Source organism: Antechinus flavipes, chromosome 4 (assembly GCF_016432865.1).
Source record: "Antechinus flavipes isolate AdamAnt ecotype Samford, QLD, Australia chromosome 4, AdamAnt_v2, whole genome shotgun sequence".
Lineage (NCBI taxonomy): Eukaryota > Metazoa > Chordata > Mammalia > Dasyuromorphia > Dasyuridae > Antechinus > Antechinus flavipes.
In genome coordinates, this window is record NC_067401.1 from 399,386,334 (window position 1) to 399,399,627 (window position 13,294).

General features: G+C 35.0%; 1 protein-coding gene and 1 long non-coding RNA gene across 3 annotated transcripts in view; one reads left to right on the plus strand and one right to left on the minus strand.

Moving 5' to 3' along the window:
• Positions 1-209: 209 nt before the first annotated feature.
• RGS13 (regulator of G protein signaling 13) overlaps positions 210-13,294 on the minus strand; it is a 46,835-nt gene continuing 33,750 nt past the window's right edge. Inside the window, exons 4-5 of the mRNA XM_051998755.1 lie at positions 6,485-6,651; positions 210-1,436 (exon numbers count right to left, since the gene is read on the minus strand). Coding sequence (XP_051854715.1) covers positions 1,251-1,436; positions 6,485-6,651 — 353 coding nt within the window. The 3' untranslated portion in view covers positions 210-1,250. The remainder of the gene's footprint in view (positions 1,437-6,484; positions 6,652-13,294) is intronic.
• Positions 1,251-13,294, plus strand: part of LOC127562781 (uncharacterized) — a 121,527-nt gene continuing 109,483 nt past the window's right edge. For both annotated transcript variants that reach the window (XR_007953812.1, XR_007953813.1), the window contains exon 1: positions 1,251-1,319. This is a non-coding gene — a long non-coding RNA (uncharacterized LOC127562781). The remainder of the gene's footprint in view (positions 1,320-13,294) is intronic.

Genomic DNA, 13,294 nt, shown 5'->3' on the forward strand with positions numbered 1-13,294 from the left:
TTGTTCCAGGGAAGTAATTTCACATAGATGTGCTGTATTTCTCACATCTTCCCATGCGATTGGCACTAAGGGAAGAATGATGTATGTTTCTGATTGATGTAATATGTAAATTTTAATTTGTACCAAAATCTATTTTTCCTTCTTTCATATAAACAGAAATATTTAATGGCTAGTGTGATCCACAAAATACTAAAAGATACAGGCAAAGGTCATTAGAATATTGTTTAATTTATCCATCTATATGTTACAAAAAGTAGGATAATAATTGCATGGGGTAAGCCTTGGGATGAAAGCACTATAGTCTGTCTAGAGGAGAGAGGGAGAGGAGAAGGCACTATTTATATCAATAAGATCAGAGAACCATTCATATATTAGAGTCTGGCCTGATACATTCATATCATTATTTTTTAAAAATCCCAAAATAGGACATATTTTTTCATATTTAAAATGTATTCTAGTATAAATAGAAAAAATCCCTTAGTTATGCAACTAGGAAACATAATACATGTTGTACATGCAGTGTAAGCAACGTACCAATGGTTGAAGCTTAGTAAGCTACAAAGCAATGGAAAAGTATGCATGCAAAATACATACATGAGATACTATTCAAGTAACATAGTTTCTAGGACCACACCTTTGTTATTGTTACTAAGGCTTTAATTTGTGCTTGGTTTTTACAAACGTATTTCATTAAGCAAATTTATTAAAGAATATTTTCTTTATAGTACATAATTTACTTTAGAGCTAGTCTTCATCTAAGTACAACTTTTGAAGTCCTGAAGAGTGTGTGTGTGTGTGTGTGTGTGTGTGTTTTCCAGGAACATGATCTATAGATAAATTTGAAAAGCTTAGATTTGGTCACTCTAGTAGAATCTCTTTAATGTTGGTGTTATGGAGATAATTCTAACACCTGCCTTAAATATAAATTATTAAATCAAACATTAGCTAGCTAGCATTTATATAGTACTTAAGGGTTTGCAAAGTACTTTACAAAAATCTTATTTTATCTTTACAACATCCCTGGGAGGTAGGTACATGATTTTCTCTGTGTTATAATCTATTTGATATGATAATAACATTATACTGGATTTGTCTTTTATTTCTAAAGTTTGCAGATTGCCTATTTGAAAGCTACAAATTCATCCTTTATTCACTTTCCTCTGTTAATTTTGTTGTGTAGAGGGTGTTAACAGAACAAAGAAAGTGCTTTCTATTTCCCATATTCAGTTTCTGAAATGACATTTTGCTTTTCAGGTGTGGCTGTCCAACTGCAGACTTTCGATGAGGTTTTGGTATAATTCTGACCTTAGGAATCTGGGGTAGGAATCTCTCTCCATGTGCAAGTATACAATTTTTTGAGCTTCATCAAAACAATTCTGTGTGGGTTCTTGAATGTTTTTAATGATGGCTTCTCTGGTGGGGCTGTCAATATTAATCTGAAAAATTAAATGACATGAAAGTTCATAGAACATGCCCAAACATTGGTAAATTAAACTTTTAAACCTTTACAATATTTTTCCCAGTATCATTTCTTAGGTACCAAAAAAAAAAAAATTATGAGACAATGTTTACTTTCTTTCTTTCTTTTCTTTTACTTTTCTTTCTTTCCCTCTCTTCTTCCTTCCCTCCCTCTCTCCCTCCTTCCTTCCCTCCCTCCCTCCCTCCTTCTTTCCTTCCTTTCTTCCTTCCCTCCCTCCTTCCTTCCTTCCTTCCTTCCTTCCTTCCTTCCTTCCTTCCTTCCTTCCTTCCTTCCTTCCTTCCTTCCTTTTCTTTCTTCCTTCCTTCCTTCCTTCCTTCCTTCCTTCCTTCCTTCCTTCCTTCCTTCCTTCTTTCTTTCTTTCTTTCTTTCTTTCTTTTCTTTTACTTTCTTTCTTTCTTTCTTCCTTCCTTCCTTCCTTCCTTCCTTCCTTCCTTCCTTCCTTCCTTCCTTCCTTCCTTCTTCCTTCCTTCCTTCTTTCTTTCTTTCTTTCTTCTTTCTTTCTTTCTTTCTTTCTTTCTTTCTTTCTTTTCTTTCTTTCTTTCTTTCTTTCTTTCTTTCTTTCTTCCTTGTAAATAACCATGCTCACACTGGAAAAAATACCCACAAATATTAGAACAAAGAAAACAAAAAAAAGTTTTTTTTTTTTTAACTTTAGTGTGAAAAATAGAGAAATGTTGAGATAAAGGATCCTTAAGGAAAGGGAAAATTAATGATCTTACAGTGATGCTAATAGTCTCTTTTCCTGAATACTAGCAAACAACCTCATTACATGGAGTATGTCCCAAATTGAGAAAAGAATGAGAAGAAGTGGGGGAGGGAAATGAAGAAAGTGGCTTTAGTGAACTATGCATTTTCCACATGAGGCTTTTGGGTTATTAGTCAACAAAGTTGGGTTCTGTGGAGGGGTACAATTTTCACATTCTATTCTCAATCCTTGGCCCTTTTCAATAGCAACTTCCCCTCACTATGTAAAAACACAATTAAATTTGCTTTCTTTACCAGCCTCCTACCATTAACCCTATTCATTTACTCAGGACAAGAAGCCACAATTACAAATTGACAATGATTCTCAATAAGTACATTTAATCTAACAATAAGCCTCAAACTAGACTTCTTTTCCATTATGTTCATCCCTATCTCACTATATGTCACATGATCTATCCTAGAATTCTGTACCACATCCTCTATTCATCATCTAGGACTCCTGTGAATCCCCTCACATTTGATGTTGCACCCCATTCTCACACTTCATTGCTTTAAAAATAGATATAAATAGAGAGTAGTATCTTTAGGATTTTCCTCATGACTTGCTAATTTTAAATTTAGATGGGCAATGGATTCCAGTGTCATAAAGACTGGCAAAGTGACAGAACCTTATGGTTTTATAGCTTGAATACACATTGAAGATCTGATTCTGTTCTGATCTGTTCTGATCCCTTCATTTTTACAAATGAAAAAACTAAGACCAAGAAATGGTCTTTCTAAAGTCAAGTATCAAAACTAGATCTTAGATTACATACTGCAATTCAAAAATCACTGTTTTATCTACCTCATCTATCAGCTTATATCAATCCACCACCTCTTTGTATCTTCATCATTGTGCAGTTAGTAAGGCAGCAAGAGACTTTTTAAAGTGCTTTGGACCAAAAGTCAGAAGGCCTGAGTTTTCATACCTTATTTGTATGATTGTGTCTCTCTTTTTTAAAACTTTAATTTTCCCATTTATAAAAATCTAGAACCCAGTTAAAATTCTGGATACTTGAATTAAAGGTTCTTAAGGTCTGTTCTCTCTTTACATTTTCTACCTTGACAATCTCTTATTCATTTTCATGGCTTTGGTGGTCACATCTAATTAGGTAATTCCTAAATATGTGTTTTTAACTCTGACCTCACCTCCAACCATTCTGTCTTTCCTCCTTTCTCTGTCAAATGTCTTTAAAAAGTTGCCTATACCAATAACTTGGTTTACTTTATCAACACTAATCTCTTCAACCCTTTCAACCATGCTACTAAAATGACTCCACAATTATCAATAATATCCAAATGATTAAATCCAGTGAATTGCAGTATTCATTTACATTGATATCTTACAACACTTCACACTCAACCCACTCTTTCAAATGGAAACTCTTACCTCTCTTGGATTTAGTGATAACACATACAATTGATTTGATTCTAATCCTTCTAGATACTTCAATACTCTCTTTGTCAGATCTGATATTCTTTCCTCTATGCTACATTTAACACTTTTGATTACCTCCTATTTCTGGATACTCCTCTGGGATTGTCATGACACTACTGTCTCCTGGTTTTCCTCCTGCTGGCCTGACCATTCCTTCTCATTCTCTGTTGCTGGATCATTCATATCACAACCCTTAATTGTAGAGCTAACGCAAAGTCTTTGTCCTTGTTTTTCTTTTCTTCCATTTTTAATTTTAAACTCTCTCTCTTTCTATCTCTGTCTCTCTCTCCCTCCCTCCTTCTCTCTCTCTCTCCCTGTCTCTGTCTCTTTCTTTTTCTCCCCTTTCATGTTGATTTGAACATGCATGCATTTAATTCTCATTTGTATGGCTCATAAATTATATAAATTTATGTAATTTATATAAATTTATAAATAACATAAATAATGAATAAATGTATTAAATAAATTTGTATAAAGTCATATAAATTGATTTATCCTGTCTCAGTATCTTGGTCATCAATTGATGCTTATTATAAATTTCCAAATGAATATTTTAAAAATAGCTTAAACATGTCCAAAATATAATACATTACATTTTCCTCTCAAATCCACTCCTTTACTGGACTTTCTTATTTCTGTCCAAAGTACCATAATTCTTCTATTCTCCTGGGTTCTTAACATTGATGTCTTGTTTTTCTCCCCTCTTTTACACCCATTCATCAACTGATCAAGTGCCAAGTCTTGCTTTGTCTACCCACAGAATTCATTTCTTACCTGACCTCTTCTTTCTACTCTTACAGGTATCTCTTTGGTGTTTGCTTTCATTATTTCTCACTTGGTTTATTGCTTAGTTTTCTAACTGGGTCTGACTCCATTTTCTCTACATTCTGATTCATTTTTCATACAGTAGCCAAAGTGATTTTTCTTAAGCACAGATCTGACCATGTCACTCTGTACCTAATAAATTCCACTGATTACCTACCCATCCAAAATAAAATGTAAATTACTCCACTGGGCTTTTCAAATCTCTCAATTGCATCCAATCTAAATTTTCAGCTTCATTATATTTTATTCCCCTACTTATACTCTATAGTTTAATCAAAATCACCCTTTTCATTTCTCATACCTAGAATTCCATCTTTAGTCTCTTATTTTTGACCCATCTTCTATGTCCACCCCAACCTTTGCTGTTGCCTTTTTCCTAACCAGTACTATTGCTTCTGCCCTGGGGCTCTGGGCTTTTCCCTAGTAAGAATTCCTCATATAGCTTTCACAGGATTTACCATGCTGCTCTTCAGCCATTTTTGGGCCACTACCTATGTTAACACACCATCCCTGTCCCACACCTAAACTCAACATTTCAAAAATTGTGTTTTCAACCTTTTTCCTAAAATCTGTTTCTCATTTTGACTTTACTTTTTAATTTATAAAACTACCATCTGTGTTATCACCTATGTTCAAAATCTTGATATTGCCACTGACTCATTCCTGACTCTTACCTTTCATTTTCCATTATTTTTAAGTTCTACTTAAAGTGTCTTCAATGTCTTATGAATCATTTTCTTACTCTATTGCATAAAGATGGTGTTACCAACTTTATGCAGGCCTTCATTGCGACCTATTTGGACTATTCTAATGGTCTATCAACAGGATTTCCTGACTCTATTTATTCTCTATCTAATCCATCTTTCATACTTCTGCTAAATTATGCATATTCTGTATGAATAAATCTAGTCACATCCCACATCTTCACAAAACTATGCTGTGTTATCACTTTGTTCACATCTCTTTAACACACCTATCACATTATTTCCCCTTATAAATATTTTTGTGGGTGTCACGTTCATCCACTAAATTGTAGGTTCTATAAGATATTCATTGCCTGAATCTTATCTACGTTTTGTATCACTAACTACATTAGGCAGAGAGTTCTGAATGTAGCATGTAATTAATAAGTGTTTTTAGCATAGAATTAAAATATAACATAGTGATTACTTAAATAGCCTCATATTGCATAGTAAAGTCATCATATTAATTATAGTAGATGTAATCAATTTGAGGGATTGCAGTGTTAGAATTTTACAATGCTATTTGACATCTGTACATGCATAGAGCTACATACATACTTTTCAAAAGTATTTCCACATCCATATCCTAATTTTGGATTTCACAATTTCACAAAAATGATGCAATAACTTATGGAATGCTATTTATCTTTTCATTTTGCAGATGAGAAATGGACATAAAGACCTGATGTCATAGAATTAAGGAACTTAAGAGTTGGAAGAGACTCTATAGATCAGATCTTATACAAAAAGAGATTCCTCTTTACAATATATCTAACGTTTGTTTAAATATATCCAAAAGACAACCTACTGTTTCCCCAGGTAGCCCAATTTCAGGATAGTTCTAATTGTCAGGGAGAATTTTTGTTTGTTTTTCTTAAATCAAATGCATTAAAGCTAATTAATGACAGAATCAGAATCTAGGTTTCTTGATTTTCAGATGCCTTTCTCTCTTTGTTATGCTGTATCCACATAGTATCTCAGGGAATAAAAATAATCAAAAGTCTTATTTTTCATAATTAAGTTCTTTCTTATAGTATTTACAAATTTATTTATTTATTTATTTTTTAATATCAGAAGAAAAGGATCAGTTACTTGAGAATCTTTCTTTTCACACCCACCATCTTTCCTTTTTAGAGGCATAAATATATTTTCTTGCAATCATTTCAGTTATTATTGTATTATTTATATATCTTTAGTTATTCATATACTGAGAATATTACATATGCAATTATTATTACTGAGTATGATATTTACCTCTCTAGGGGACTGAGGTTGAATATAAGTCTTGTAAAGCTTCTTGGCCTTAGAGATTCTGATAAATCGTGATGCACTTTTTTTGTATGTCTCACATGCCATCCAGAATTTCATATTCTCCTCACTGTGCTCCATTTTTAAGTATGCTGCATAGATTATTGGACCATCTAAAAGTAATTGATAAATTATTTTGCATGGGTCAACATTAAGGAACAAAATTGAAAAAAAGATTGAATAAAAATTGAATTAATAGTTTGAATCAAACTGAAACTCAAGAATAAATAATTTATAGTTTTGAAATATAAATTGATATTGCTATTATCCATGGAGGGTCTTTTATCTGGGACACCCCAAATATATTTTTCATGTCTTGTAAGGAAGCTTTAGATTTTAGCTTAGGTCAAACACATGGGTATTCAAAAGTAGACATAGGAGCCAAGATAGATCAGCATAGTGAAGCAATAAAGCAATGAAAAATCAGACAAGCACTGAGTTGCTTTTCTCTTTCTTGTTAGCAGCCCTCCCTCCCTTTTACCTCCCAAATTTCATATTTGTTTTATATTTATTTAATATCTATTTATCTGTAAATATGTTGTTTCCTTCTAATAGCATATAAGCTTATTGATAGCAGAAACTATTTCATTTTAATTTTTATATTGAATAAAGTAAAATGTGAATTGTAGATTAGAGTTTGGGGTGTTGAGGTAAACTGGAAGATCAAAGCTAATGAAGGCCCCAAATATATAGTGACATGTCAGCCTTCAGGTGTTAAACTGGGCATTGATTAATACATTAGGGATGGAGTTTGATCTAAGATATAGAGAACATTATTTTTAGAACCAGAAAAGGCAAATGCAATGAGGGTCCAGGGGAAGCAGTTTGTGTGGGAAGCAGTAAAAAAGAAAAATAAATAAAACCCTCAGATTACCCTAGAAACCTGAGGGGCAATGTAGAAGGCCTACCTCTGACTTCTGGATTTCTCTAGTTCACTTTCCTGACTTTCAAACTCCCAAGGTTAGAAACTTCACTCCCTTTACTGGATGCTGTGAGTGAAGGAGTCCCTGAGATCTCCTTGGTAAGAATGATGTAAAGAGAGAGAAGTCAAATCTGACAGGCCATTTTTGAATGCTTTCACATCCAGAGCCAACTACCCATTGTTAGTTGGTTAGCTGACTGGAACCAGTTATGGAATGGCTACACATATTCCAAAGTTTGTCTCAGCAAAGTTCTTCTCTCACTCATTATCACCACTTTATTGGAAGCAGCTCCCTAACATCCTTCATGTGGTTGCTGAGATCTCAAGTGGTCTTGTCATTCACCAGACCCCCATTAAAAAAACAGAAAAATGAAACCTTTCTTCAGTCCTTGCCCTCAAGTAGCTTTCATAGCTTAGGGGGGAAAAAAACCATACATATAGGTTATGTTCAAAATGTACCCAAATTAATAATAATAACAATAATTTGTAATAGCTGACTTTTCAAGGTTCATAAAATGCTTTGCATATAATATTTCATTTGATTTCCACAGAACCTTCATCCCTCTATGAAGTAGGTGCTATTATTAACTCCATTTTGCTGATAAGAAAATTGAGGCTGGGAAAGGTTAAATACCATGTCCAGAGTCACACAGCTAGAAATAGTCTGAGGCACTATTTGAACACAGGTTTTCAATTCCAACTACCTGCTTAGTAATTTTGTGGCAGATAACACAAAGAATTGGGAAGCTTAGAAAAGGCCTTCATTAATATATCACACCTGATTTATGCTTAAAAGGAAACAAGGGATTCTATGATTCTACATGTATTTACCTAGTTTGGTTTAGAACATTCAGATCACTGATTATGTTTTAAACTCTTATTTCCAACAGGAAGGAGGAAAGGAAGGAAGAAAGAAAGGAAGGAAAGGAGGGAAGGAGGGAGGGAGGAAGGAAGGAAGGAAGGGAGGGAGGGAGGGAGGAAGGAAGGGAGGGAGGGAGGAAGTAAGGAAGGAAGGAAAGAAGGAAAAAAGGAAGAGAGAGAAGGGAAAAGGGAAGGAAAGGGAAAGGAAGGAAGAAGGAAAAGGAAGGGGGAGGGGGAAGGGAAGGGAAGGGGAAAAAGAAAGGAAGGGAAAAGGGAAGGGAAGGAGGAAGAGAAGGGAAAGGAAAAGAAAGGGAAAGGAAGGAGGAAAGGAAGGGAAAGGGAAGAGAAGGAAGAAAGGAAAGAAAAGGGAAGGAAAAGGAATGGGGAAAGGGGAAGGGAAAGAAAGGGAAAGGGAAAGGAAGGAAGAAGGGGAAAGGGAAGGGAAGAAAGGGTGTAATATTCAGGCTAGCTTTCTGGAGGTCCTTAGGATGGGCCTTGGTCTCAGAAGGATAGACACTACTAGAATGGTCAAGAATAGAGTCTAGATTCTTTATTCTGGCCCAGTCTACATCTTAGTGCAGGAGGCATGAGAGCCACTAGGAAGCTGGTGAAAGATAGAATGTCTCATTTCCAGTCCTCTCAGCCCTTAAATACTTCAAGTATGATTATATCATTACAGCACACTAAGTATGTGTGTAATAGAGAACCATTTCATCCCCATACTAAGTACCAAGTATATGTAAACTAGAGAACCATTGTCTCATCAATTCCTCTAAGTTAACACCTTGTTTCAAGTATATTTCTTTCAAGTATACTTTCCCAGAGTTCTGTCTCTCTAAAGAAGGGGAAAGGGAAGGGGAAAAGGAAGGGAAGAGAGGGAAAAGGAAGGAAAGGGGAAAGGGAAAGGAAGGAAGAAAGAAAGGAAGGGAAGGGAAGAGAAGGGGAAAAGGAAGGAAGAAAGGGTGTAATATTCAGGCTAGCTTTCTGGAGGTCCTTAGGATGGGCCTTGGTCTCAGAAGGATAGACACTACTAGAATGGTCAAGAATAGAGTCTAGATTCTTTATTCTGGCCCAGTCTACATCTTAGTGCAGGAGGCATGAGAGCCACTAGGAAGCTGGTGAAAGATAGAATGTCTCATTTCCAGTCCTCTCAGCCCTTAAATACTTCAAGTATGATTATATCATTACAGCACACTAAGTATGTGTGTAATAGAGAACCATTTCATCCCCATACTAAGTACCAAGTATATGTAAACTAGAGAACCATTGTCTCATCAATTCCTCTAAGTTAACACCTTGTTTCAAGTATATTTCTTTCAAGTATACTTTCCCAGAGTTCTGTCTCTCTAAAGAAGGGGAAAGGGAAGGGGAAAAAGAAAGGAAGGGAAAGGGAAGGGAAGAGAAGGGGAAAAGGAAGGAAAGGGGAAAGGGAAAGGAAGCATAAAGAAAGGGAAGGGAAGGGGGGAGGGAAGGGAAGAGAAGGGGAAAAGGAAAGGAAGCGAAGGGAAGGGAAGGAATGAAGAATTGAGACCTGTTGAAGACCTTAGCTTAAAAATTCTGAGATCTCCCATTGCATCTTGGGCCCTTTCCAGTTGTCCTGATCTACATCTGGCCACTGGACTCCAGTAGCTCTGGGGAGGAAAGTGAAGCAGGTGACTTTGCCCAGCCTTCTTTCAATTAAAGTCAACTCACTTGTGCATCATGACAGCCCTTTCCTGAGGTCATAGTCCTCTTCAAGAATGAAGGACAAACAATAACAACACTCCACCAGATCAAATTTGAGAGTGAGAGTGGGTTCTCCCCCCAGTATTATATTGGGTAAAGACCAAGGTGAAAAATTTATTCAGTGTGCTAGGTATCCCCTCTTGATTGCTAATTGTGAGTGCTGTTCTTCAGTCTTTGAGGGCCCTGAGCAGCCATATGGGAGCCTACTTCTTTGACAATATCTGAAAAATGTATTTTTAGAACCCCTTGCACCCTGTACCTCAAAATTATTTTTGCCTTGCCTTTTCCTAGCTGATAGTAAACCTTTCCAAACTTTATGGGTTTCCCAATTTTCTTTATTTGGACTAGGCTTTATTTTCCACAATGATCTCTTTGACCAATTACTTATAGGATGGGATTTTTTAAGTACCTAGGAGTTATGATCTTGTTGCACTTTTTTCCTATTTTTCAGTATTTCTTAATCATTTCCAGGCTTTTTTCTGATTTTTTAAATTCTTTCTTTCATTCCCCCCACCCTCTAATTCCTACATTTTGTCATGGTTTCCCTTTCCTAAATTATCTTTGTGATAAATTTCTTTGATTTCCCTTTCCTTTGTTATTCACTCATTTCAGCTGTAGACAACTCTTTATGACCACATTTGGGATTTTCTTGGAATGGTCTGCACTTTTCCTTTCTCCAGTTCATTTTACAAATGTAGAAATTGAGGCAAATAGAGTTAAGTGATTTACCCAGGGTCACACAGATAGTAAATATCTGACAGTGTATTTGAACTTCAGTCTTTCTGACTTCAGTCCTGATGCTCTATCCATTGGGTAAGATAGCTGCCCCATCTTCTTCTAGGATATTGAATTTAATATGCCGTTACTTCTAGCCTATGATATCTTACCTTCTAGACCAATTTCTTTGCCAGTCAGGAATACATTTATTTATCCTTTGTAATTTTTTGAACTACTTGTTCTAAGAACCTGCCTTTTATACGACAGGCAGAATGTTATTAATTATTTCCTTGAAAATCTAGTTGGGCAATATAATATTATAGGTGGCCATCAAGCTTTAAGCTGAGTGGAATAGAAGCAGAGTCCCTGAGATGGTGGACTGAATTGACAATTGAGAAGAGCAAAGCAAGAAATCAAGACTCCACCTAGAGTCTAGTTAAGATTCTCGGGATTTAGCATTGGGTGTGGTCATAATGCTTTTAATGATATTGAGCAAGGTAATATGCCTTTATTTAGAAACCTCAGCCTCACTACCATTTTGGTAACCTAATTGTTTTAATTCCCAAAATTAAAATTAACGTTCTGACTATCTAACTCCACTAATCAAAAAGCTCCAGTGACTTTCTAAAGCTTTAAAGCTAAAATACAAACTCCTTTATTTGGTATTTAAAACATTAAAAAAAAAAAAAAAAAAAAAGCTGACTCCAGTTTACTTTTCCAGATACATTATTTATCACCTTCCTGTATGTTCTCTATGATCCAGCCAAACTGCTCTTTGGTATGTTTTCCACACAAAGTATTCCATCTTATAGCTCTTAATCATCCTTGACAACTGTACTTCAGACTTAACAGCCAAGTTTGTTTTTGTAAATCTGTTCACAACATGTAGTCTACTCTACTCAGAAGGGGACTATTCCCTGAGAGCTACTCCCTATATTCTCAGTCATCTAATCACCCAGGCAAGAACCTATAATTTGAGTAGAACTTAGTTCAAAAAAGCAACAGCAAAATCTTTCATTAATAATGATACCTTAAATTAATATATTTTCTAACTCAATTCAAACAATTTTTATTAGACAGTGATTATATGCTTAAGGCCCTATTCTATAGACTTGAAATATAATTAAAAAATAAAAATCAATCGCTGCCTTCAATGAGTTTACAAGAACAAAAAATTTTTAAAAGGAGTTTTTGCTTTCCTTCTTTTCAAGAAGTTAATATTCTAGATATTTAAAGTATTAGATTATGAAAATGAAGAATAACTTTCAGATGCATATACTGAATTAACAGAGGATAGAAATTATTTCATGTTTGTCTTTGAACTCCTAGCACTTTAGTATAGTTCCTGGCACATAATTGGCACTAAATAAATAAGTGTATGTGCATGTGCATTTGTACTAACAGATATATGCCATTTATATTTAAACTTGCCACCAATAATTTATAGAATTATCACTGAAGAAACTGCCTCTACCAATTCAGATAGCAACTTTTCTATAACATAATTTGGAGATTATCTGTGGACCCTGAGAAGTTAATTGACTTGCCAAGTATTCCATAGTCAGTAAAAGCCAGAGCTGAGATTTAAACTTTAACTTCAGCATCCACTGCTTATCCTTAAGGATTTTTAGCATGGAATCTATTAACTAAAAAAAAAATTGATAATTGCATTTCAATATAATTGGTTTCCTTTCTCATCCTATGTATTGTTTCTTAGGCATTAATTTATTTTCTTAGATGGATTCCAGAGCAATCAGATTGCTAAAGGTCCATGACATACAAAAAAGGTTAGAAATCCAATGTTAATAATGAAGTTGCTGCTCACATATGATATAGGAAAGAAAGTTTAGATACACAGATTATTTGTTGAATACAGCTTGTCTCAGACTTTTGCTGTTTTCTTGTATCATTTGGTTTCTCCTTTGCATATCTTATTCCCCAGCCCAAACTAGAACCCTTTTTCACAACTCTTCCTCTGAGGAGGAAGCAAGGTACTTTTTGAACACTTTAGGTTTTATGCTTGAATGAAGACTACAGTGAATCATAGATCGGCACTTAATATTTACAATTCTTTCATTTCGCACTCATAGCAAATTCCTTGAATTCTCTTTTCTGAGAGTACTGAACCGCATCCATTCCCCCAGCACTTATTCTTATTTTGAAATAAAGCATCATGATATAATAGATAGGGTTCTGAACTTAGATTTGGAAGAACTCAGTTCTAGTCCCTGCTCTATCACTTTCTTGGCTATGTGATTTTTCACATTGTCACTCAACCTTCTGAATTTTCCCTTTCTCACTGATGAAATGGACATATCCAATATTTATATACTACAGAGCTTTAAGGGACAGCTAGGTATCATGATGGATAGAGTCAGGTGCCTGAGTTCAAATCTAGTCTCAGACATTAGGCCAGTTTTTTTTTTTTTTTAAACCTTATTTGTCTTAGTTTTCTTAACTGTAAGATGAGCTGGAGGAGGAAATGGAAAATTACTCTAGTATCTTTGCCAAGAAAAAAACCCAAATAAGGT